This window comes from Lytechinus pictus, chromosome 2, assembly GCF_037042905.1.
Source record: "Lytechinus pictus isolate F3 Inbred chromosome 2, Lp3.0, whole genome shotgun sequence".
Taxonomy (NCBI): domain Eukaryota; kingdom Metazoa; phylum Echinodermata; class Echinoidea; order Temnopleuroida; family Toxopneustidae; genus Lytechinus; species Lytechinus pictus.
In genome coordinates this window covers 65,660,051-65,687,901 of record NC_087246.1, presented here as the reverse complement: position 1 = coordinate 65,687,901, position 27,851 = coordinate 65,660,051, and the positions used below count along the sequence as shown (strand labels likewise).

The 27,851-nt window shown below is 36.3% G+C and overlaps 2 protein-coding genes across 2 annotated transcripts in view; one reads left to right on the top strand and one right to left on the bottom strand.

Moving 5' to 3' along the window:
- Nucleotides 1-243: 243 nt before the first annotated feature.
- LOC129269686 (phospholipase A2 AP-PLA2-II-like) lies at nt 244-18,260 on the bottom strand. Its single transcript, XM_064095878.1, has 5 exons — nt 17,855-18,260; nt 10,735-10,845; nt 5,858-6,062; nt 2,664-2,800; nt 244-1,974 (listed from the first exon to the last, which is right to left on the bottom strand). The coding sequence occupies exons 1-5, from the start codon at nt 17,907-17,909 to the stop codon at nt 1,808-1,810; spliced, it is 675 nt and encodes a 224-aa protein (XP_063951948.1). The 5' UTR covers nt 17,910-18,260; the 3' UTR covers nt 244-1,807.
- A 4,974-nt stretch (nt 18,261-23,234) lies between these two features.
- The window catches only part of LOC129253781 (nose resistant to fluoxetine protein 6-like), a 38,292-nt gene continuing 33,675 nt past the window's right edge, over nt 23,235-27,851 (top strand). Inside the window, exon 1 of the mRNA XM_054892208.2 lies at nt 23,235-23,687. The gene's annotated coding sequence lies outside the window, so the exon portion shown is untranslated. The remainder of the gene's footprint in view (nt 23,688-27,851) is intronic.

Here is a 27,851-nt window from a genome sequence, read left to right as displayed (position 1 = left end):
AGGGGAGAATGAAAAGAAGGACTCGGAGGAGGGGAAGAAGAAGAAGAAGGAGGAGGAGAAGGTGGAGGAGGAGGAGGGGACAAATAAGAAGGAGGGGAAGAAGAAGATCAAGAAGAAATTGAAGAAACAGAAGCGTGTACTCGCCCATGCGACACTAGCTTGGATCAAACGAGAGATGGCAGTGTTTAAGTTTTAGTGACTACTGGATTAGGTATAAATAACGATAAGAGCACACTCGACAATCGTTTGATATGATAATAAGGTTGTTCAATTTATTTGGTAAACTTTGGCACAAAAATAAATTCTGAGCAATATGAGTATTTACCAATAACAATGTGGATGATGTGCAAATGCGGCACATATAGGCACAAAACATTTGTTATCCTCAGTTAACCCAACATAATATTGTGTAATAGTTTCTCCATTGATAGATATCAGATTTTTTATTTGAGAATATCATACATGAATTATTAGAAACAAATTTATTGCAGGGTATTCTCAAGGTGCTCATAGCTACCCCGATTCCGGTGCTCACAGCTTTTTTTGAGGAATTCCTTCCTACCTGGTACCCATTTACGGTTTCTGTTTCTCTTTATGGTAACTCCCGTATATAGGAACTCTGCAGGACAGCTTTTTGCTGGTAAACGCTAGGCTGGTATATATCCAATTACCTAGGAAACATTTTACGTCTAGGTTAATCAGTCATAATGGCTGACCTTATGGACGATAGATATTACTCTCGGGCCTTTTTGTCAAATTGGAGACAATGGCAGAGTGGGGATTCGAACTCACAACCTTGCGATTATGAGTTCAATGCTCTGACCACTGGACCACACGACCGGTGTTACCTGGGTTGAGTGTAACACATTGCGGATCAATTTCTTGTTGAAGGAAATTACCCCATGGCTGAGATTCGAATCCATGACCCTCCTTTTCAAAGTCCCGAGACTAATCCGCTGGGCCACCTATATTACTGTAAATGTAATTTGAAAATAGCATTCAAATATTATTGGCCCTAACGGTTAGATATAGGCCTATACATGTACCGACTTCTATAATAACCCAATAATCGTGACTTAATGTCAAAATAGTTGGTGGGGTGATTACAGCAAGGTTATACCTTAATATTTTAAATCATAGTAGCGTCAGAGAAAATGTGTGGATTTAAAAATTTCACGTAGAAAGTAAGGCAATATTGCTGAATGTAGATGAAAGACAATGGTTTTGATAATTATCGTCTCTTATGGATTTTGCTTAGGTTTGATAATTATCCCTGGTGATATGATTTATAGATATCTCTAAGCACCATTCATCATAAACTTGAAATAATGTTATATTACCGAAAAAAATTGTGAAGTGACAATTCTATGAGCATTAACTATATTGTCGACGTTTCTATCATGCATTAAAAAAAAACGTGTTTTGGGCTGCATGATTTGACTTTCAAAAATATCAGAGCTGCATAAAACGTCAATATCTGCCGAATTCCCCAGAAGTATGATAATCTTATACTTCCATGTCGTACCGTACTACTTTCTTTCTGCATGTTATGCAAGATGATTACTCGTCTGAGTTCCAATATTGCTCTTATCTCCGATTCATGCCCCTTACTTGAAATATCTCTGCTATCCCAATCTGAGCCATCTTATATAATACAAATATACATCTTTTCTTTTTATTCTGGGAACACCCAGATGATAGCATCGAATTAACAAAAAATAATTCGTAATGAAGTTGGACGAGCAATAAAAAGGCACAGCAAATCATATAAAAATGGATGGAATGTTCAATCTCAAATTGGCCACAACTAACAACTGTTCTTGGCCTTGTAAGATGCATAGTTAAGGTTGTAACTGTTGCTATGTCGGGCGAAGCAAAGGGCAGCGTTACGGTCACAGTGACAGAGAGCTGCTGCACATCGGGGTTGTCTGCCTGCCAGCATACTATCAAAGAACGAGTATTGATGATGGTTGGCTGGGGAAACAAATAAAATGAAATGTATGTTTAGGGTCAATATAGATTCTATTTATAGTGATTAATGAACGCGTAGTACTCTCAATGTCATTAATACCTAAATATTATAATCACGGTATGTTGTCGTCTTTTTAGGATAAACTTAAGAAGTGGGATTAATTTAAACCCCATCATTTTAGTTTTATGTCTCGTAGGATTTTTATCAGTTCACCCTCACCACTTTCACAATGCGCAAGAAATTTTCAAGTCATTTCAGTAAATGTTACCAATTAAATTTCATAATTTAGTCATAACTGACCACCAATTTTTAATCGAAATTGACCCATTCCCAGTGACCTGGGATCTAGAAAACTGTCATTCAAAGTCTAATTTCTTGTACAAACCACAGAAACATGTGCCTTCGAGACAGCAAGCGTTTAGAAGTTTGTGGGACCTAAAAGTAAATTTACACACGATACAGGACTCTACACAATAAAAGAACATAATAAACTTGACGAGAAAATTTCTCACTTTGAACTCGCGGCGGCATAACCAATGACATGTTTTCCGCAACATGGTAAATACAAACGAAGCTATTGAGTACAAAGTTTATTTTTACCACTTTATAATCACTTATTACAAGTTATTCTTTGTTTAAAAAGCCTTCCATCAATCAGGGCTCAGAATGTATTCAAATTATGTCAACTTACCACACCATAACTTAGCGTTGGGTGTGTCGCATTGGTTCATATTAGATTTATACCATGTGATATAGACCGACTTGTCTCCTTTACAGATACCCTGTTTCTTCAGTTTGCTGTAACATCGATCATGCTGCTGGCAACACCTGTATGAAAATGATTTTATTATAAAACAAATAATCCCTTATCCCCTCTCCATCTACATTTTTAGAAAATGCTACAAAACTATGCTTATTAATCAATGTATTTTCAACATCATAAATCCTATCCAAATATTATGTGCAATTTGAGAGAACTGAATAAAGTACCTAATAAATTTACAAAAAAAGTACCAAATGAATATTTTCACAAGGAAACCTTTAGAAGTAATGTGAATGACATGATTTCATTTATGATATAATTTATGTTATAGTCATTATTATCATCATAATCATCATCAGCAGCAGCAGCAGCAGCAGCCGCAGCATCAGCATCTTAAAACTAGTCATCACCACCACTATCATCATCATCATCATCATAATCATCATCATCATCACCATCATCATCATCATCACCATCATCATCATCATCATCATCACCAGCATCATCATCATCATCATCATTATCATCATCATCATCATCACCACCACCACCACCACCACCACCATCATCATCATCATCATCATCAACATCAACATTATCATCACCATCATCATCACCACCACCACCATGCACCACCACCATCATCATCATCATCATCATCTTCATCACCATCATCATCATCATCATCATCACCATCATCACCATCAGCACCATCATCACCATCATCATCACCATCACTATCACCACCACCACCACCACCGCCATCATCATCATCACAACCATCATCATCATCATCATCATCATCGCAACCATCATCATCATCATTATCATTATCACCATCCCAGTCACCATCATCGTCATCATTATCATCATCATCTAAAACTAACTACCTTCCCTACACACTTTCAAACATACATCAACACACACACATGCGACCTGCATACGTTGTAAATCTGATAATTGGGAGTTTTTACGATCACTACGCAGATTCTTTCTGGAACGTAGATAATCTATTGTCAAAAGCCCTTCCTGACATAGCGACATACGTGAAATCGCTGAATCAAAACAGCAGTGTCGTCCTGGACTCTGGGCATACGACATACATGAATTCGCAATTTTTCGTCCGCTCCGAATCTTTGGACGATCTGCTCTCCCGGTTCTCAAATTTTCGACAAAGACCTCTAAGCTCTCCATAGGTCTGCATGCTTGAAAACATGACTAGACCTTTAAATGCCTTGGTTCTCATACTTGGCAATACTCTCATTAAAGTTCTTTTCATTGATTTGAAATTGACATTGTGCCAATTTTTTCCGAGCCAAATTAAAAATTTCCGAACGCGATGACTTTGGTAACCTGAAATTAGTTTGGCACATCAACAATATTACTCCGCCCCAGTGATTATAGGTCGTAATGAAATAACATTCCATTTCAGACTGGAGGTGATGAGTGATGCAACTGATAAAAGGGGAATAATTAGAAAATAAAAATGATGATAAATTTTTGGGCAGGCATTTGTAAAGATGGCGCTATGACCGAAACAAAAATATAACTTATTAAATTTGTTGTAACTGTCTTCTTTTTGTGTGTGTGTAAAATGGCAAAAGAAAGTACTCAGAAATAGAGCGCTATACAGTCTGAACTATAAGAACAACTTCGCGGATCATTAATTGACAAGATTAATCTGCGACAATTCTTTAAATGTCCAAAATTGACATTGTACACATCATTGTACTTTATACAATTTCTTTCACTTGGTTAGAATAATCAAATTTCACAAGACCCTGATTTTGTGATATTTATGGGTTTTCAGTAACCTTGTAAAAAAAAGAACAATTTTAACTTTAAAGTTTATTTTGCATGATGATTAATCATTATGGCCGCGCTGGATGGCCAAGACGGATAAAAGAACTAAATTCCACCTTTAACAAAATAATTTTTGTATTTTTTTAAAATAATTTTGTTTTCTTTTTTATTCTTCTTTATTTGTATCTAGCTTAGTGCAAGTAGAATCACTCAGTCAATTAATATTATTGCCTCAGGAAGAAATCAAGAAGGCTTAATTAATCGAGTATTGAACAATTATATAAATGATATTCAAAACAGGGTTTACACAAAACAGAAAATAATATAATTAATTGTATTAAATACTTCTAGTTTTGTATTTTGCAGGTATGTCATTCGACAGCAAGTACCAAAAGCAGGTCATATGATTTAGTTTAATGATAAAAACGGAAATACGATAATTATGTTGAATCATTCTTCTGTGTGCTCCATTGTTATTTAACTGGAAAAATGCCCTCGTGACCACGCCTCTTCAAAGAAAATCGCCATCTCCCTAAGCCCACAACAACACTACGTATAACGTTTTATTTCACATATTTGATTAAAGTTCTAACTTTGCAATTTTTTTGTGAAGTATATTACTGACTACACTTTATATTAACACCTTCTCAGTTACCGATGTATTTTTAGTCCACTGAATCTCTTATTAATCATTTACCCTTCAGTTTGTTTTTCATTAATTTTTAAGCAGTTTGTATGAGTTTGATATTTTTTCTTCTTCTTTTGCCTGTGTTTAAATGTGTTGGTCTTCTTGCTATTTGTAGTTACAATGTTTGAATGTAATGAATGTCGATATTTCAACACGGCCTCAATTGAAACCAGTCTTATTACTTTCCAATCCTTTCCCCATATTCTTAGATAAAATCCGCTTAACAACACAAAATGAAATGGGCGTGGTCAACGAGTAAAGGCCGTCGCTAGCATGACTACTGTCCGACGCGAACACACGGTGGCGTTTTGAATAATTATTTTCTCAATCTCATAAACCGAAATGGTATTATTTGAGTTTCAGAATAACTGTGAATATACTGATGTAGAAAGTTTCGTTAATTCAAGCTCTTACTCAGATAGGCTAAAACATTGCTGATCGCACGAATGCTATTAGCTACTATTTTAATTTTATATCGCTTTGGGGGAAATTACAATAGCGATACTATTTCAACTTGTGCTTCAGAATTAAGTATGAATAGTTATTTCAATATCTAAATGTTTATGTATTACACACTGTCAGCAAAAAGCAAAGAAAATAGATTAATAAACTTTAAAATATTAAAACTCACCTGTCGGTCGCATCAAGGGGCTTGCCGCTCCCTCCCAATCCGCAGTAACACCCGTAACCATTGTAAGCAAGCGACCCCCTTCTCAGTAAACATTCCACCATACCTCCAAACTGAACGACCATCTCACTAGGGGCCATGGCTGCACCGTTAGGGGCGGCTACTACTCCCATCTCATTTTCTTGAACCCCCATTACTTGTTCCTGATCTGAAAATGAAAATGATTTTTTTTCTCAGAAGGTTGAGTGATCACAATGATGATGAATATTGTATCAACCTGCTATATTCAATTATTTTCTGTACCTATTTTGTCAATTATCTTTTGGTCGCGAACACCAGCAGAACAATGAGAGCATGTGAAGTAAAATTAAATTATCTTTATGGAAATAGACAAATTATTGTTGATCAATAAAACTTATTAAGTGTCACTGCATTAGTAGTTCCCTTTGATCATTTGATGAATGATAGAGGTAGGGTAAAGAAAGAGTTGGGCTAGGAGAAAAATATATCAGTTTTTACAAAATCTTGAAAATGTTGGTTAGGAAATGAAGGAATATAAACATTAGTTTGGGATTGGCAACAGAGATTAAAAAAAGGAGGATGCTCCCGGTAGCTAGTCGTTTTGATAGACCCTTGAAAGACGAAAACAATCTACATTATTCATGGACCACTAGCGCAGTTTACGTCATAGCTAAACTACAAAGTAATTTAGATTGTCATGATATAAATTGTTGATTTACCGAAGCCCTGTCATGCCTGCGCGATATAGTTGTACCATTTAAAAAAAAAGAGAGAAAAATAACCTACACAATAACAGTTTCAAACAAAGATAAAACTATAAACAAGGAAACATTAATTACTGTCAGTATAAAGAAAATCTTTATAATCATTGTAATCGAAATACGTTTTAGCGACCTTTTCAGTTCCCCATGGTCAGTGTTCCCCCGTTGCCAGAGTGACGAGGAAGTTTCCGAAGGACTTGCTCCTCGGGAGCTTCCCCTTTTAGTCACACTTCAATGAGGGAAACTTGGTCAACTGAAGGAGAACTTCATCTCATATTTTTAAGTGTAAATTTGTACTTTTAACATTGGAGGTTAGCCAGAAGACACTTTTTTTTCCCTTACTCGTTTTCGATTAAAGAAATTATTTCCGAATTAAATTTTTTAATTTACCGCTCACACAATTCATGCACGACTTGTTCCCGGTGTATATTTAGGTCTCTTATATTTAGTAAAGAAGAAAGCGAAACAAATCAACTGTTGTAGATCAAATCACCTTATATCTCAGATATAAGGTATATAGATGTCGTTATATGTTACATTTTTTAAGAAGACGACAATAAAGACCGAGCCTGTTGGGCTCAAGAATTATCGGTCTATTGGACTATTATAGACATTGTAATCATTATGTCTGGAATAGGGGGTCCAAATACATGCAGATTTACATTATTCTTTTTTCTATACCTGACTTTCATATCTTGAACACAATGCGTATTTATTTTGTTCCCACTAATCACCGACACTCAGCCCCAGGTCTACTGTGTCATGTAATCACAATTTCCTTTTGTCGTCATACATCCGACTTATATTAGGCATCGACAATGAGAATTTTACAAAAAAAATTCCTGAGACAGTAATGTCAAACATGATTTATTCAGTTTGTTTTGGAATAGTATTTTTTATCTAAATTGTTTTGAGTTAATAAAGCATTTATCTCTGATCTGAGCGTTATAATTATTCAATAAGATAAATGTAAGCATCACTCGTCTACCCCCTGCCACAATATCCTCAAACCTCCGTCTCATTTATTTCTTTATCAGAAATTCTTAATGGGTTCTCATTTTTATTTTGGGATGGGCATGCAATGGAGTATTCCTATTACTATTTACAAAAATAAATCAACAAGAAAAACACAAATCCTTTTTTAACAAACAAGCTATATGCGAATGCATCACAACTTATCACAGGTACTTTTTTTTTATGAGTGTAGAATAACTTTTGATATAATTTATCGCGATTTAAAGGTCAAGTCCACCCCATAAAATTGTTGATTTAAATCGAAAGAGAAAAATCAAACAAACTTAATGCTGCAAATTTCATCGAAATCGGATGTAAAATAAGAAAGTTATGACATTTTAAAGTTTCGCTTATTTTTCACAAAACAGTTAACTGCACAACTCTGTGATATGCAAATGAGAGAGTCGATGATGTCCATCACTCACTATTTCTTTTGTTTTTTATTGTTTGAATGATACAATATTTTAATGTTTACAGATTTGACAAGAAGGACCAACTTAACTTAACCATAAACTGTTAAAACAATGGTAATTCCACATGTTCAGGGAGAAATGAAACTTTGTTTCACTTGACAAGGAGGAGAAAATTAGAATATTTCATATATCATATAATAAAATACAAAAGAAATAGTGAGTGGGTGACGTCATCAGTCTGCCAATTTGCATACCGACCAGGATGTGCATATAACTGTTTTGTGAAATTAAGCGAAACTTTAAAATGTCATAACTTTCTTATTTTACATCCGATTTTGATGAAATTTTCAGTGTTTTGCTTGTTGGATTTTTCTCCTTTTTTTCAAATAAACTTTTTGTTGGGGTGGACTTGTCCTTTAAGATCTGTGGTTTCCTCTGTCATCGCTTTCGTTTTCCATCCATTAAAGACGCAAAACCGTTTCTGCCCAATGACGTTAAAGGGCCCGCATTACCGTAAGGGTTCATTACGTCAGGTGACTTCATGATATGATGAAAGATTGGTGAGGTTACATACAGTGGCAAATTTAAGATAGCGGGACAGAGGGTCATGGACTGCGTTCATTTAACTGACTAGAGCTCAAACTAAAAGAAATCAACAAAAAATGTACCCAAAACACACTCAATCGTCGCCTTCACAAACTTGAACCCGTCCGCAAGAGTTTTATCTTCTCAGCAACAATGATCATGGTGAAAATCTCACCTCGAATTGAGAAACAAACGAATTTGAACGTGATTTGCAGGGAAAATTGTATATTAGTTGATTAGGGATTGGCTAAATGCAAGTTAATGGGAACAATTGTGACCATGAATAATTAAAAATACATATTTTATGACCCCGTTGTATCTTTCACGTTTTAACATGTTTAAAGAAAGAGAAAATCTATTGAAACATCCAGTATGTCCCGGATTTGGTACCTATGGTTTGACAAGTTTGGATAACATGGATAAGCAGATAATTTATTCTTGCGAACGAGAAATCAAACACTTTTTAGCTATTAAAGTGTCAGTTACACTTGTTTGAATTTATGTGTATTGTTATTATCATTTTTTTCTTTTGGGGGGGGGGCTACAGCGGCATGCTAAGAGTTAAAATGTGTCAAAGCAGTCTCATAATTGTGGCTTGAGTTCTGGTGGATGTTTTATAAAGCTGTTCGTAAAGCCCCTTTCACAATTGACGTACGACCTGTTTACGACCACCTGCAACATTTTTTTCTTGTTGTTGCACGATCGATCCCTTGGTGTCTTGCGAGCACTCGCAGTCGTTGTAGACGATCGCACAAACTCGAGGTGGTCGGAGGTGATCGTGACTGGTCGCATCTGAACTTTGAACATGTTCAAAATCCAAACGCGATCAAATACGATTGATTCACTCGCAACAGGTCGTACCATCGGTCGGGCGACCATCGTGTTAGTGTTGTTCAACGTTGTACGACTTGGTGCAAGAGGTGGCACAACTAAGTATAGTCGCATTTAGTCGACTGGAGGTCGTACAACACTTGCACATGTGCTGGAGACCTACAGAGACCAGTCTTGCGACTGGGTGCGATAATATAAGACTGTTGCAAGATCGATCGAAATTACGGCTTACAACATTCCACTACCGTTGCATTCGCTTGTATGCGACCGTTCAGCCCCTTTCACAATTGACGTCCGACCAGTTTACGACCGCCTGCAACAGTTTTTTCTAGTTGTTGCACGATCGATCTCTTGGTGTCTTGCGAGCACTCGCAGTCGTTGTAGACGGTCGCACGAACTCGAGGTGGTCGTGACTGGTCACATCTGAACTTTGAACATGTTCAAAATCCGAACGCGATCAAATACGATCGATTCACTCGCATCAGGCCGTACCCGGGGTCGTACCATCGCTCGGGCGATCATCGTGCGAGTGTTGTTCAACGTTGTACGACTTGGTGCGAGAGGTGGCACAACTAAGTAGTCGCATTTACTTGACTGGAGGTCGTACAACACTTGCACATGTGAAAGCGACCTACATGTACTGAGACCTGTCTTGCGACTGGTTGCGATAATAATATGGGCCATAAGACTGTTGCAAGACCGATCGCAACGGCTTACAACATTGCACTACCGTTTCATTCGCATGTATGCGACCGTTCCATTCGCAATCCCTCGTACAACACTCGCATGTGATCGCACGAGCACAATAAGAGCATATGCGACTTACTCGTGCAACGGGGTTTACTGGTTGTTTTTGTTGTACGACAGCTGTTGCAACTGTGAAAGCCTCTGTGCGATCTTATGAGATGACTAGCGATTGATGCCTGTTGCAGCCTGACGCACGACCAAAAGGTCGCAAATGGTCGTACGTCAATTGTGAAAGGGGCTTAAGTTATGAACGATATCTGATGCTTTCTTGGGGTAAATTATATGTGCACCAAATTATCCTTTTACCACGTTTAGCCGAACAATGTGTGTCTCTGACGGACTGATATCCCTGCCATTCTAACCAGGATTTTTTTTTTGAAAAAACAATTTGGTCAAATTCAAATTAATTACTATGATTTATAGGGCCTACCATGAATATTAAGGATATGAAACTGCATTTTGAAAAGCGAACTTTATTGGATCGGGTGGGGGGGGGGGGGTTAATTACTTTCTGTAAGTGCTGCTCCTTGTCCAACTGAGAGGTAGGGATCATTCACGCCGCTAGTCTCTGGGTTTGGCTTCTTCATCATCACTACCACTGGTACGACGACTGCTGCAACTGAAAAATGAAAAAATATATAAATTATCATCACATCAAATAATTGTTTCCCATTTTCGTTCCCCTCAAGCAAAAACAGAACCAAATAAGTAGACCGTTTATTGGCACACCACTCGCTAGGACATATATCATTATTATGAAACAATCAAACATATCCTCTTGCAATGTGTAGGCCTATAATTATAGTTTAACTCCTTAATTGATCATTAATATGCAATCTGTCGCTTATTGCCTTTCAAATGAGATTTTATTTTATTTTAAAAAAATGTATAAAGTTACACACTTAAAATGTTGGGCAACATACTGTCCACTGTGTTGAGTAATGTATGTTGGTAAAAATATTTATATATTCCGGGCAATTGTTATCCAATTAAGCAAATTTATTACCCAATTATTAGTTTTCATTTCCGAATATGGACATATTTTAACCAATCGCTGTGTGGACAGTATGTTGCACAGGATTGGTTAAAAGTTGGGAATTTTTGCCCAACTATTTAAAGAGTGTAAAAACATAAAGTAAGCAGGGGCGTCGATCCATTTTTCAGATTGGGGGGGGGGGGCATAATCATGAATCGTTCTAAAGGCGCTCGATCACACCAAACAAACTCACCCACACACACACACACAGGCCTAATTATTATATATATATATGTGAGAAAGAGACTCGGACACATATCTCACCAACAAATTAATGCGAGCGCGAAGCGCTTGCTGAAATTTTTTAGAATGCTGACCTGAAAACAGGAATGGTACCTGTTTAGGACTGTTTGTAGCAGATACATATCTCACTACACAGATAATGCGAGTAACGAGAGCGAGCTGAAATTTCTTTATATTCTGACCTGAAAGATTCATTTTTGGTACTAATGATTAGAACGGGTATCTAAAATAACAATAGATGCGAGCGCGAAGCGCGAGCTGAAAATTTTGATATTTCGATCTGAAAAAATTGATAGGTTAATGGACGTTTTTAATAAAGAACAAGATATATATTCAACAAAAGATTATTGCAAATCGGAGCGTGAGTTCTTTTTAGGTTTAGAACTGAGAACGGGACATTCTGTTCACCTAATTAATCATGAAAAGTATGGGTTTTGGAACATAAATGATGCGAGCGCGAAGCGCGAGCTGAAAATTTTTATATTCCAATCTGAAAAACGGACATTTTGAGCACGATTTTAAATAAAGAACGAGTTGTGTATCTCAATCTCGCTTGCTGATTTCTGTGTAACACTGCAATCTTATTTTATTTTTGCACATGCATGCGGAATTATTGGGGGGGCAAAACGATATGTTTGCCCCCCCCCAATATTTTCATTGGTGGGGCGATCGCCCCCCTGCCCCCCCCCCCCAGGATCGACGCCTCTGAAAGTAAGGGTTGGTGCGTGCCTTGTGAACGATCACAGTAATCAAATATTTTACATATTACATTCAATTTCGATGATTTTTTATTCACTGATAACTTATATCAAATTTCCGTAGACATTTACATACATATATTGCAAACTGTTGTCGATAATTCAATGACTTATGTTTTGTACACTTTGTTTATTCTGAGTAACGCTATAGAGCAACGAGTGTGTGCGATGTAATTATCATGTGTTATGAACAGTGTGATGAATAAAATGCGAATTTGAAAATATGAATTTCAAAATTTGAAATCAAATCATAGATTGGCCTTAACCACTATTATGATCATCGGGTTGGTAGGGTGTCATTGAAAGAGAATTGCTCAAAACTGAGTTCAGAGGCTGCAATCTTTCAAGAACTGTTAGTTTATATATATATTTAGAGACAATTTATCCTTTTCCATTTTTTTAAATCAAACACGTTCATTTTGCTCTGCACTAGTAAGAACATGAAATCTAATGTAATCATGTTTTAAGTCCATATATTTTTTCTCCACACACTGCTTAAACCAGTTTTATCAAATGCCGAGCTGAAGTCAAAATTTAGACCCTAACTCTATAACCCTTCTTTTTCACCTTCTAATTCTAAGATCAGGGCTCCATCTTAAGCGAAAACGTTATTCATATATTATCATTATCATTCTTTTTCAAAAGTAGATAGACAAGAATAACGTGAGTTTACCTACGAATTAAATTCAAAATTAGGAAACAATGCATGTGATTCAGAATTTACGGTGGCTATCAACATGATAAATGCACCCTGGTTTGTGGGGGGAGGGGTGGATGAGGGTGTGTGTGTGTGTTGGAAATAAAGTGTGAGGGTGTGGATGTGAGTGTGAGGTATATGTATGGTATTATTTAGATTGAAATTCTTCCCTCCAAGGATATTTCTATATTCTTTCCACTTAGAAGTCGGATTGTAATTGTTTTCACCCGATTTCATCTCTTTCAATGACTTTACAAAATGGCATATAATTCCTTCCACATTGCATCAACATGAAGGGATCTGTTATGAAAGGTTAAGATTAATCCCACAATGATATATTTCATTGGTAAAAAATATAAACAATGGCCCATTTGGCAACTAGCAGACAATTTTGGACGATAATCAAGTATTTCTTTTTTTAATATATTAACGACCAACTCATCGGTATAATTGTTATAAAAGATAGCCAAACCCAACGATTTGGCGAAAGTTCGAATGCCATACAGTGAACAACTTTTTTTTTTACACACACAAGTGACACAACTGTTCTCAAATCAGGAAGTGATCCAATGGTCTCTGATCAGGGAGCACTGGAAATGAGATTAAGAAATTATAATCAATAAGACATTTTAATCAAATGAAGAACATTATTCAAATCTTAATCAGTATGGAGTGGACATTCAATCATTGAATGTCCACTCCATACTGATTAAGATTTGAATAATGTTCTTCATTTGATTAAAATGTTTTATTGAGTATTCATCAATTAGATCCTGATGATTTCAACTGACTCTGCCATAATGAGCATAATATAGCACAGCAGTGAAATCTGATTCAAAATGTGAAGTAATGCAATAATTTATATGTATCTGAAGACTGAAGTGTGAAATAAGAAATTTATGGAGTAATAAAATGTTTCATTTTTTCATAAAATGGTGATATGAAGATGGATTGATGTGCAAGCATTTCTTGGAATCCTCATGGAAGTTTTAAAGTCACGATTAGTCCCGTGGTTAGGCCTATATATTTTAAAGATTAATGTCTCAAAATTCAGATGATTTAACAGTCACGTTTAATGCTGCATACGTTTACGTATACGCGATTCGGGACATGCAGGATGAATGTGACTCAATTTGCCTTATAATAACGTGCAGATGTTCATCAGCTATGGTTCATCATTCGTGTTGTCTAATTTTAGAGTTGACTGTTTTGCTCCTAACCTTACGAGTTGAATTCCTATATAGAGGTGAAGTCTGCAGGCAAGAATTAACGGCAACATGGTAATTTCCGGACCGGTATAGGGAGGGTATCAAACGGGGTGAAGGAGGGTGTATCTAGATTACCTTGTCCTTTCTGCTACGAAACAAAATGTTTTAATAATTCATCATATATGTGGTTTGGAGTAGGTGTGTGTAATAGAAATATTTGATTTATTAAATTATAAAAGGCAATTAAAAGATATGTCGCTTAAGATTTACAGACCTGCATTGGTGTAAAGCCAGGCAATGAACTTGATAAACAATTAAATTTTACCAGAGTTACTCTGATTCAATGTATAAAAAGTGTGCACAAACATTTCAGGCACATTGTTAATGCCTGTGCACACTATTATTGTGTGACCTTTTAAACAGATTGTTTAAAAGTTTAAACAACTTGGTTAAAAGTGTAAACAATAGTTGTACAGTGTTAGAGTGACGGGCGTAGGCGAAGTACGCTTTAAGGCCTAATTTGAATATTTTTCATAACTTTATAATAAACTTTCACCACCGTTCATATTAATAGAGCAAAAAAACATTATTCATTACATGCGTCGACATTACATCATACTGCATGGGGCCCGAGTTAAAACTGTTGTAACTTTGCCATTATGGCATGGTAACTTTGATTTGGATTGGCCGATGAGTCGTGTTGCCATGGTAGTTGCCATAATGGCAAAAATATAATGTAACTCTTAATAAACGGGTCCCATATCTGTTATTATGTCTACAAATTAAACTTTCCATGTACTTCCTAAACTTGATACACAGGTATAGCATTGCCATCGCCGTCTCCGAACTCAAAAGGGGTGCGTTACCACACCCATGGACTTGACTTGCTTCGATCCTCCACCCGGGGGAGGGGTGCTACAGGGAAAGAGAGCAGTTACTGTCCCCGTGGTTTTGTTTTATTAAGATATACATTTGAAATAAATGGAGGAAAGAAGAAAGAAAGGTGGCGAAGGGCTCTTCTCAGGTCCCTGGGAACGATCTTTTAACAGGGGGTGCTGGTTTGAATTTAACTAGCCCGCCCCCCTAAAATAAACCAACGAACAAACAGAGAGAGATTTTCACTGCAAAATGAAGGTCACGAGAATTGGTCACGAGAATTTTGACAAGCAAAAAAAAAAGAAAGAAAATCGCTAGAAAGTGAAGGAGATTTTGATCCAGGAAAAATAAAAAAAGCAAAAAAAAAAAAAATAATAATAATAATAATAATAATAATAAAAGGGTTTCGGTTAAAAAAAAAACGAAGCTGATTTTGGTTTAATTCTGGCAATTTAGCATACCTATCAGATTTCCAGGGGGTGCTGCATATAGTAAATAATACATGCAGCACCCCCAGGTAAATCTTGGGGGTGACTCTTCTTACAAAGAGTTGCCCTGTTAAATCAAACTCAAACTATGAGATAAGATCAATTCCATTTTGAGTTGATGTGAATCTATCGCAACACGTGACACTGACTTCTAAATACAGAGAATTTCAATCAATTCAATTCAACCCCACCTTTCTCTTGCCCCATCCGCACCCCTCCCGGCCTGGAGCCGCCCTCGGCGTTTCACTATCACATTAATCTAAAAATAATGAAACTATTGATGGAACATAATGATGTGTACTTTATTCACCTCATAGTATCCCAAGTGCGGAAACCAGGATCATTGCCTATTAGTATGCGGTAAATATAGAATTGAAATGAACCTTAAAGAGTTTATTCATACAGGTCAAGACGGGAGCAGCACCGTAACGGTAAGGTACAACTTAAACCGACTCCAAACCGACAGATTGTCATTTGAAAACGTAATAGCTTAGTGATCGGGGGGGGGGGGGTGTTTCATGAAAGAACTTGTCAGACGTTTTCTCCGACAAGTTCTATTTTATCCCACAGTTACCTTAGCAACAGTCCTTCTCAGCCAATCAAAATCAAGAAAAGTTGTCAGATCTGACAACTTTTCAGACAAAGATGTTTATGAAAGGATCCCCGAGCATGCCAGGAGTCGGTTTCGCCGATGTGTGGTAGAACTTAAAAGACGGGTGAATGCAGCCTCAGCTAAACAGTAATAACAAAAAGATTTAAAGGGGTGCAAGTCAATTTCAAATTACTTTTGGAAACGCTTCGCTATAATATGGCTCGTGCTCAAAGTAGCTGATAGGCATTCAAACCCCATCCCCAGATCCAAACTCTCTCCCCATAAGGACTACACACTTTCAACTTTCTTTATCAGGCGAATTACTTATCAAAAATCAAGTTATATATGTACACTGATGTATGAAGACTGAAATGTGAGATATTACTAAATCCGGGTGAATCTTGTGGGTTGTGACGTCGCCCCTACTTCTTCTCAAATTCTCACTTTTTAGAACATAACAGATAATTTTGTTTGATTTAATTCATTAATGATTTTCAATGCGAGTTTACATTTATGTGGTGATGCTGGTGAAATACGGGTAGTGTGTGATCACAATTCATGCATAAAATGAAATAGAGGGTTCCAAATTACAGTTGTTTATATTATTTTCAAAAATTATATTTTTATTTGGATAATAAAGCGAACTAATCCTAAAGTTAGGGAAATATTCCCACAACCATTACAAACATTTCGCCACAGTGATATCATAAGATGCCCAGCACAATGATTGCACCTTTAAATTATGTTTAAAATTGTTTTTGCTTGTATTGTTTTACTGGACATGTCTCTTAATCTGGTTCTGTATTTTCTGCATTTACATGGCGGTGACAAGGGTGTAAGCTGGGGGTGCACTGGGTGCACGTGCACCCTCCCTCTGAGGCAGAGCCGGAGTTCCGACACTGGCAAGCAAAACGAAATTTGTACCCCTTCTTCTGCGTTCAACAGCTGGTTTTCCAATCTTTGGTTCCACCTCCCCAAGATGAATACCCCCATACCACTTTAGTTCCATCTCCCCAGGATGGACACCTCCCATGCATACTCAAACCAGACTACGCCCTAGGGGGGGGGGTAGTGTTCTACTCCAATAGACATTGATTATAAATGATTCTTTTGAGCATATATAGTAGCTCCATGTTTGGAGGAAGAGGCATAACACCTGCATAAACTGGGTGATGTTTGTGAATTTTATCTGTGTAGCTTTCATTAAACTTAAACCCAATTTCATTATATACATGTATTTATCATATCAAATATTAAAATGACTTCCCTACAACAAAAACCACAGTGACCCCCTTCCTCCTCCTCCTTCTTCTTCTCTCTCTCTCTGTCTTGTCACCTGCCTGAGTAAATTGACTCACATCTTGGCGGATGTCGTCACAAATAACAAACATGCTTCATAGGTCATTTCCTGATTATCTCCAGAAAAAACCCCTAAAAAGTATCTTCAACAGTTTGGTGAACATTCTCAGCCCCTCCTCCATCCACCCTATTTTTTCGACGTTCCTCCCACACATTAGTCTATATAGTGTCCCAACTCTGAAAACAATAGGATTTATAATTAAGATTTTTTTTTTATATTTAAATAGATCCTCGTTTTGAAAGTATGCCTAGATTCCGTTCCTCGTCGGTGTTGCTTAGGGAAAGTAAACCTTACATTAATTGGTAACTCAAGTGAAGTTTTCCGATTAACAACTGTGTTAATTCACATTCTAATATTAAATCACACTTACCGACAATTAGGGATGTAAATGCAATGCATATTACCCACTTCTTATCGACCGTCATCTTGGCAAAGTTGCTCTGGTCTGTGGTCGATTTCTTGTAAAAAAATATTATTTCAGGATCGAATCAAAGAAGAGGAGTTCAGTACAGTCCAAGCTCTCCCTCTGAAAGTTTCCTGAGACAGTGAGAGACTCCCTCGATACTCGGCGATCAGATGCGTTCCTACAGATCCTCAACAGAGATATGGACCAGTCTTTTAAAAAGTTCACCGTATTCAGCGGAACCGTTCATGGTACAAGATGATAATTATAGAATTTACTGGTTTAAATGAATCCGTGGGTGACGACGTGGATTCAGAAAGAGTTCATGATGTTGTTTTCATGCTTTATCTTGTGCCCCCTGTTCGCTTTACTCATCGCATACGGTGATGAAAGCCTCCTCCTGTTTTTTATCATGAACCGTGTGCAAATGACGTCAGCGAAACGTCATAATTGCCTGAAGTTCCTGTCTCCGAGTCGCGTTAGGGTTTGAGATATACCTCGAGGCAAGAAACAATCGTTTTGACATTTTCAACACTTTAAGCAATTCATTAACAATTAAGAGAGATTATTCATAGTATAAAACGGAGTTATCGCAGAATTTTGTGATTCTTGCTAAAGGTTTGGCATGATTTGTTAAGTACGCAGTGCAAGGATTGATAAGTTCTGATCATGTGACCATTTCGACTTTACATATCGGGACTGTCGCGGATAGTGGATGTAAGAGTAGTCTGTCACTTCAAGTTCAATCGAGTTATTAATCAAAGTTCACACATTTTAAAGACCAAGACCACCTGATAACAATAAATCTTTTCAAAATGAACGAAACTTTGTTCCTTTTTCAATTTGTTATCAAGTTCCATTCCACAATATTTATTTCGAATTTTTCCAGACTAACCAGCTAACACCCACATGTCTTACTTGTTCTCTCTTCTCTACATTCTGTTACAACAAATATTTTTTTTTATTCATCTCGCTGATAAAACAATAGTACAAGGACAGATTCCTTTTTTTAAACTGCACGATTGTATTCGTTTCTAAGCTGCCCGAGGATAAATTTATCTCAATTTCAAAGCTATATATAAAAGGATAAAATAATCTTCGTTTTCAAAGCTTCACTGTCACAGTTCACGTCATGAAAAAAGTTCGAGCAGCTTGGTCTACAGACAGTCTGTTGGTCAATACGACCAAAAAATACAATTTCTCTAATTGCATCACCGGTTTTTGGTACCATTCAAATTTGACCAAAGAAAAGATTACTAAATCTACCAAAATCCGCATCCAAGAAAGTTGTTATTTTCAAATTGACGTCCATATTCGCCATTCACCGATGTAAGAGTGAACAGAAGCACTGCAACAGGGTCACTGGAAAATCCAATTAAGATGGTGTCCAAAATGTATCTATTTCTTATGTCTTAAGTGGCTTTAATTTTGTTTATATTCAATGGTTTTAAGGATCAAGTAGTATATTGGCACAAATTACAAAGACAATTAGTGGTCTGGTATATCCAAAAATTTAAGATATCAACAAATTGATTCTAAAATGGATGCTGCGGGGCTGATGATACTTAAAGCGGACATGTCCATATACCCGCCTGGGAGATATGATTTTGGTGTCTAAACTATATGGTTTCAAGAGTCAAATAATTATGAATTAGGACAAGACAGTTACAAGGACAGTCAGTGGTATAGTGAGTCCAAAAATCCAAGATAGCTTTTAAAACGGAGTCTAATGTCGGATGTTACTATACAAATGGAGTTTGTGTAATATCCGTCTGGGAATATGATTTGTGTGGTGTATTAAGCCGTAGTTTGTTTGTTTGTTTGTTTTATTTTCGTATATAAAATAACAAATACAAAGTACATACAAATACATATATCATGAGATGATGAGGTCAACGTTAAGATACAATAATAAAAGGTAAGGACTAAGTAAATTATACGGCTGGTAGTCCATATTCAGCTGCAATAATGCATTGCTGCTCAATGGTCTTCCATGGAGCAAGTTTACTTGCAAAAAAGGCTATGATTACCATAATGTAAAGGACGTTGACCATCAGACATAAAAGTGAAATCATTAAAAACAAAGAAAAATCACAACCTACACCTACCCCAGGGTAGGTCATACATTTGGGCAAGTTAACAGGACTGTCAGTGGTCTGGTACGTTTCAAAATCCAAGATCCAAAAAACGGGGTCCGAATTGACTGTAATTACTTCAAAGTGGACCGTGATAGTTCATTACAAATACACCTGGGGGATATAATTTGGGTCTTTACACTAGGGTTGAAAGGGTCAAGTAATACATTGGGACACGGTTGAAAAGGACAGTCAGGTATCCAGTATGTCCAGAAATCAAAGATGGCTTCCAAAAATGGGTCTAAAATTACTGCTATTACTTAAAAGTGGACATAGAACATTAAAAACTACACCTTGGGGATATTATTTTGGTGTCTACTATGGGGTTTCCAGTATCAAAATACTCTGGGACCGGTAACGATGATATGCAGTTGTCCATTTTGCCTGAAAATCCATAATGGCTTCCAAAAATGAGTTCTAAAATGGCTGCTGTTACTTAAAAGTGAATATAGTTCATACAATATCCATGGGCGGAAATCCCAGGTGGGACAGGGGGGACGCGTCCCCCTACCCAAAATACGGCCAAAATAGTAAGGGGACACAATATCAAAAAAATGTCCCACTACTATTTTTGGTCTTTTATGATGGAAAGAAATGCATCATTCAAAATCGTAATAAAACGTGTATTTTTGACGAGATGGGGAGAGATTTCCGCCCTTTACAATATCCACCTGTGATAAATAACTTTTTTGCCTCAACTATATAAAGCACGATCCCCGGATTTCCATGGTGCCACACGGCCACAGCGAGTCAAACGAGTTGTATAGCGCCACCTCCAGTTATGAATAGTATAATGATGAAGCAGCTTGTATGGAGATTATTTATTTGTATAGAGATTATCTATCTCTAAATCTCTATAAACTTTGAAAAATTATAGGGCACAACATGGTACGTGTGGAAAAAAATTATTACATGTCCCAAGCGACCCAAAAAAAAAACGAAAAAAAAACTGTAAAACGAACATTTAGTTTATGTGATAGATTTTGACATAATTTTCAGGAAACAATATTGTTCCTTTTTATCTGTATTGTCCACCCTTTCTTCTTCTACTTCTTCTTTTTCTTTATCCATGGTCGTGAAACTTTTGTGGAGCATGGCCTCAAGCCCCCCCCCCCCCATTCCTACGTACACCACCTAATATATTCGTTCTTGTTGGTATTGCTGTGATCTTGATTAAAATTATTTTGTATGATCTTTACTAAATTCTTTCTGAATTTCGTATATTCTCTAAATGTATCACTATTCTAAACATGTTTTACACTTCCAACAAGCTTATTTTATAATGTTTTATGTACACTGTATTCCATTTCAAATTGTCTTAGTTATAACCTTTACTCCGTGATTTCAATTACTCATAAAGTGGATAATAGGCCGTAAATCAATCACCAATCGCAAGTATTTCAAAGTTTCATATCTCATGATGCTCATTGCATTCTTAAAAAATCAATTTCATGCGAGTAGTAAATGTAAAAGTTCACCATCCATCAATAATCGTTAATTCATTCTATGCATGTTCAGCCCCCCCCCCCCAAAAAAAAAAGAGTTCGGAACTACTTTAATAGAGATTTAGGGGCGCATTATCCCATGCAGAATGGGTGACGTGGGAGGGGGATTCATCGACACAAGGACGTACTAGAGTTTCCTCGCCCTTACAGCTCTACGGTGGATTAAACTAGAACAACAAAAGATTGGCGAATCGCCCATATCTCACCTAACCTAACCTTACATTAACCAACTTGAGATTTGAAATGAACCAAAAAATTGTTTACAAAATTATTCAGTAAGCCTATTTTTAATAAAGTACTGTATTTGTTTTTGCTAAAGAAAAAGAGCCCAAAAAACAAAACATTCTTCAAGTTTTTATTTTCATTTCCATCATTAACATTATAAACAAATACAAATCAAACATACATCATGTATATATATATATATATATATATATATATATATATATATATATATATATATATATCCCAGAAGGTAAAACCAGTAAGACCAGTAAGAATTTTTACTGGTTTCCACTAGAATTTTACTGGTTTCCAGTATATTTTTACTGGGCCAGTTGATTTTTAACTGGACCAGTAAAAATCAACTGGAGACCAGTTCAAACAATTGCATTCCAGTTGAAGCAATTAGTAATACCAGTTAAATTGTTTTTCATCAAACTGGTGTTACTGGTCCAATAAATGGTTTCCAGTAGATTTTTACTGGTTTCCAGTATATGTTTACTGGACCAGTTGATTTTTAACTGGACCAGTAAAAATCAACTGGAGACCAGTTCAAACAATTGCATTCCAGTTGAAGCAATTAGTAATACCAGTTAAATTGTTTTTCATCAAACTGGTGTTACTGGTCCAATAAATGGTTTCCAGTAGATTTTTACTGGTTTCCAATATATGTTTACTGGACCAGTTGATTTTTAACTGGACCAGTAAAAATCAACTGGAGACCAGTTCAAACAATTGCATTCCAGTTGAAGCAAAGTAGTAATACCAGTTAAATTGTTTTTCATCAAACTGGTGTTACTGGTCCAATAAATAATGACTTTATTTCAAGTCAGATCATTTGACGAATTATGGAAAATGAATCTTGCAATTCAGAAAAAGTTATTATCGTTATCGATTGTTATCATCATTCTTCTTATAATTATCATAATTATAAATTTTATGATTATTATGATCATTGTTGTTATCTTTCTTATTACTGTAACAGTTATCATTGTTATTGATATTGTAATTATTATTATTAATATCATAATTATCAAGTATTAACATCATCATTAAAATAATTATTTCCGTTAATTATGATTAAGAGCAAGATATATTCCTCTGATATAGTCAACTGGTCTAAAGTAATTCATTGTTTGAAATTGAACTGGTCAAGACCAGTAATACCAGTAATTCTGATGATGCTGATCACGTGGTTTACCTCATTTGCATATTTCCTGTTTTTAAAAGAAAAATCAGGATTTAGAATGGAATATCCTTGCAATGGCACTCATTGTTGTTTAAAAACTTTCTAAATAAGTGTGTGAACTAATTCATAATGAAAATGTGTAATTTCATATATCACATTTAAAATAACAGCAGAAAGATTAATTTACTAACCATCTTTTCCATCACATTTCACTAACCATGGTATATAACAACCCAAATGCATGGAATAAATTGATCCAGTAAGACCAATACGAGGATCAGTTCGACCAGTTTGAGGACCAGTCAGACCAGTAGAAAATACCAGTAAAGACCAGCTTAAATTGGATACCAGTATGAAGACCAGTGAGACCAGTAACAACCACCAGAAACAAGACCAGTATAAAATTCCAGTAATTCAAGACCAGTTTAATTTTTAACTGGACCAGTAAAATTTTAACTGGACCAGTATGACCAGTTAGACCAGTAAATCGATGTTCCAATTTCCAGAGTTACCAGTTAAAATTCTACTGGTCTAAACTGGTCCAGTTGAACTGGTTTTTCCTTCTGGGATAGTAAGGAGAGAAAATATAACATCTAGATCTAAATCAAAATAAACCAAAACGTATTTACGAAAGACTAATAAATGTCACCTGACACGCAGATTGCATCAATTGCATATTATATTTAGATTTGTCAGCTGATGAACGAAGGATACCTGAGTTTGACATTTGATGCCAAGAATTATTTGAGGTAAGCCATTGTATACTGACCATAATTCAATATTTCAGTAGAATTCTTCTCCTGCTTATGTTATTACCTGTTTTCTCTCAAAACAGCACTCCTCACTAATTTGCAGACCTATTAAAAAAGTCTAACGTTAGACCTAGTCTCCTAGACCTAGATTAGTAGATGAAGATCAATTTTGCGCGGCCGCGGCTCGGCTGATCATGGCCATGGGCATGGGGGTTTGCCGGTAGCGCGATAGCGGCAAGCGCTGTGCTGTGAGTGTGAATGCAATGTGATGATCACATCTAGACTTGAGGACTCCGTGATCATATTTTTTTATGATTTTGATATTGTCATTTGATCACGGAGCCTTGAACCCCCTCCTATATAAGAGACACATGTAAACAAAGATGGATTTCCATAGGAAATCCACCTTTGAAGATAGAAATTGTCGCGGAAATATTTTTACTATTATAATAGTATTACTATTATTAGACAATTAGTAGTTTATAGTACGGTAATAGGACTTACAAATACAGATACGGGTTAATCATAAACAAAATATTCCATTTAGACCATTAATGTTATTATAATAAAAGAATTTAAATATTTATTATTGATTTAAACTCTTTGTTACATAATCTTTGATTGAGAGCGAGTTGAATACATCTCTTCTGCTTTATATAGCAATGTGTACATATAAACTTTATTTTCATCTCATGACATAAAGTATGATATTGAATAAATGGAACTTATTAATTATTACAATTAATTAAATGGGACTTCCCTATTTTCGATTGCGAAAATCTCTCTGAGAGAAGTACATCTGGCCCTGGGTAATACAGTCCTTGCTAAGAACAGTCACTTGCGACATCAAAGTCCTTGCGTTGGACGAACGTTGCCGTATAAGCGTCAATCAATATTCAACTGTAGAGGGCGTTTACAGCTTGGATGCTCATTGACTCTTTCGTTACAGGGGTGTACATCCTCGTAGAACGGCGTTCAGAGTTGAAACACAGGAAGAGATGGGGTAAGGGCTGTATAGACAAAGCAGTCCTATACATAAAATACTTTGTTCTAATAAAATCTACAAGTTATGAATTCCACATCCTTCAATAATAATCCATTTAAATCTTGCTAAGAATTAATGACTTGAATATCATTCCATTTTCTCAATCATGATAATAATATAAAAACAAACAAAGTAACTGGTAAACCAGCCATCCTATCCTTTCACATAATTTTCACTTTATCAGATTTCAAACAAGTAAATTATTTAAGAAGAAAGAACAATTTGTATAGACGCTTCTTGTAAATCTAATTTACACCTAAATTATGCATTAACACGTATTTCATTCGAGACAAAATAATGAGATAATTTTGTGACGTATACATTTAAGCTTAAGAATTTTCAATGAAATGTAATATAAAATAATTGACACTTACGTTATCCAGAATCTTTAAATGTCGAAAACAAAATGCAGGGTACATGTAGCTAAAGCAACCATGGAGGGAGATTGAAAGGCATGATCACTAGACGAAAATTGCCCTTTTCTGCGATTTTAGACGAAACCTGTAAAAGCAGCATAGCATATGGGTCCACTTCTCGTTCTCGCCTTTTCATATTCTTTCCTCACCAACAAACAGTTTCAAATAAAACGCCTGCTATTACGAGTTCACTGCAGAACTAAAATCAAGCACGTCTATCGTGCAGCAAAATCAATGGTGCAGTGTCGGTATACATGTAGCTAAGCCAGGGCGCAGTTCTCGGCATTATGCAAATTAGAAACGGTAATTGCCGAAAGCACTAGCCAATGCGAAGCTTAGAAAAACAAAATCATGCGATAGAAACAAAACATCACACGTAGGTCAAAGGGTTATAGCAAACTGCACAAACTCACAGGTTTGAAGGGGACAAATCTTAATTTTTATTTACGAATATAAAAAAAAATAATTCAACTATCAATATTAAACAATTTTTGCACTTTCTTGTGACAGAAATCACGTAAATTTCTATCATTTTATTTATCTATACAAGGTACAAATAATATGTTAATAAAAAGGTTAAAAATGAGAGGTTTCTTACCAGACCGATCTCGTGTAGATCCCTTGATCCATTTGTATACACCGCACATGCAATAGGCTTGACCCTTGAACCGCTTCGTTATGACGTACCATGTACATAGCTTCGCTCATGTACATAGCTTCGCTAAGCAATGTTACAAAATGCCGTTTTGAAGAACAATTTATAGATAAAAATTATTATTTAACAAATAATAACATTTAAAACTTGATTATAAATAATCATAGGGATCTACACGAGATCGGTCTGGTATTAGAAACCACTCATTTTTAACCTTTTTATTAACATATTTTTTGCACCTTCATACGCATTAGGCGTATGAAGGTGTATAGATAAATAAAATGATAGAAATTTACGTGATTTCTATCTTCAAAGATGGATTTACTAGGGATATCCATCTTTGTGTACATGTGTCTCTTATATGTATATGGGAGGGGGTTCAAGGCTCTGTGATCAAATGACAATATAAAAATCATTAAAAAAATGATCACTGAGTCCTCAAGGCTAGATCACATCCCGGCCTACCTAATTCTCAAGTGAGTTTTAACTTAAGGCTTGATGTTCGGGTAGGTGTAGCGTAATGTAGCGGTAGTGAAATGGAGTGGAGCCTACATGAACATCACTTGAGGTAATCCCAGCCCAGATCACCATGAATGATCATCACATTCACAAATCACGCTCACGTCACAATGTACAGTAGCACACCCACTGCACTGCACTACATCATGTACAAGTTGCATGTAGAGACAAGAATCCCATATCAAAATTAAGAGAAGGAAGAGTTTATCACTCTAAAACCATGAAAACTGTCAGAATTTGTTATACCCAGCCAGCCACTGGCACCATTGTCGGACACAATTTATGAAGAAATACGTCAAGGCTCAGGCTCGGAAGAATTAAAAAGACTGACATTTCAAGGTCAAGGTTCACAAACCAGATGGAATCAAACGTGGAGTTTACAAATGGAATATTGGAAGAATGCCCTCAAATCTATGTCCATACGCTTTAGGTAAACTGTGAAGCAGCTGGTCCAGATAGCCTTCAACGTTAGAGATGTTCAAAGCGTTGGGAGAATTTGGTGTTAACACCTTACCTTTACAAGTAAATTTACAATGAAAGACACAATACTAAACTGCGATGCTCAAATAATACCAAAGAAGCCTGGAGCAGTTAGCAGCCAAATGTGAACAGTTCCTGATGATATGTCGTTTGACAAAACTGATTCTACGAGTCTTATTGAATCAAATCTGCGGAAGAAGAAGTTTGGATAGTGATTTTCTGTTTAAAAAAATTGCCTTTTCCATTTCAGAAAATCTTAAATTTCATTTCAGCATGTCAGAAAACGGAAATTCCGTTTCCCCATAGACTTTGTGTACATTAAAAAGTGACAATTCCGTTTACCCATTGAATAGCAATATCACAACACTCGCGCTGGTCAAAATTTGTATCTGCCACTGTACCAACAACGCAAAAGAATCTGTTCTAATCGGATCTATGCGGGTACACAAAATATTCTGACAAACACATTGAACATGAATACATTATCAGCATTATTTTACAGTCAAATGAAATTATATCGATAATTTTGGGGTTTTTTGGACATCGATTTCAGCAGTCAACGATTTTCGTCTATCCGCCATTTTGGATTTCAAGACCTCGTTATCGTGCTGTTTACATCGTCGAACATAGAGGGCAGCAACACACGACCGTATTGTTGAACACAAACGATGTGTGCATGAATATTTTCGATACAACTCCACCCATCCCGTGCCCGGCCAAGGTACGATCGAGTGTTATGAAGTCTAGTGCAGTCACGATGTGTGAATTGTCATGATTGTAGCGAAGTAAGATCATATTTCCTGGGGTTTTGTGGCCATTTAATATTCGTATTTTGTTGAGAATTTTGAGTAATTTCGGTTGCTGTTCTGTGTATTTTGAGGAAAAATATTTTTTCCGTGATTTTCCATTTGAAATGCCACTTTCCGTTTCAAAAGGCCCTTTCCATGAATTCCCTGCGTTTTCCGCGATCACTGAAAATCACTGTCCCTAAGGAAGGGTGCAATCTCAGAGAAAAAAAGAAGTATGGAATCAAACCAGGACAGAGT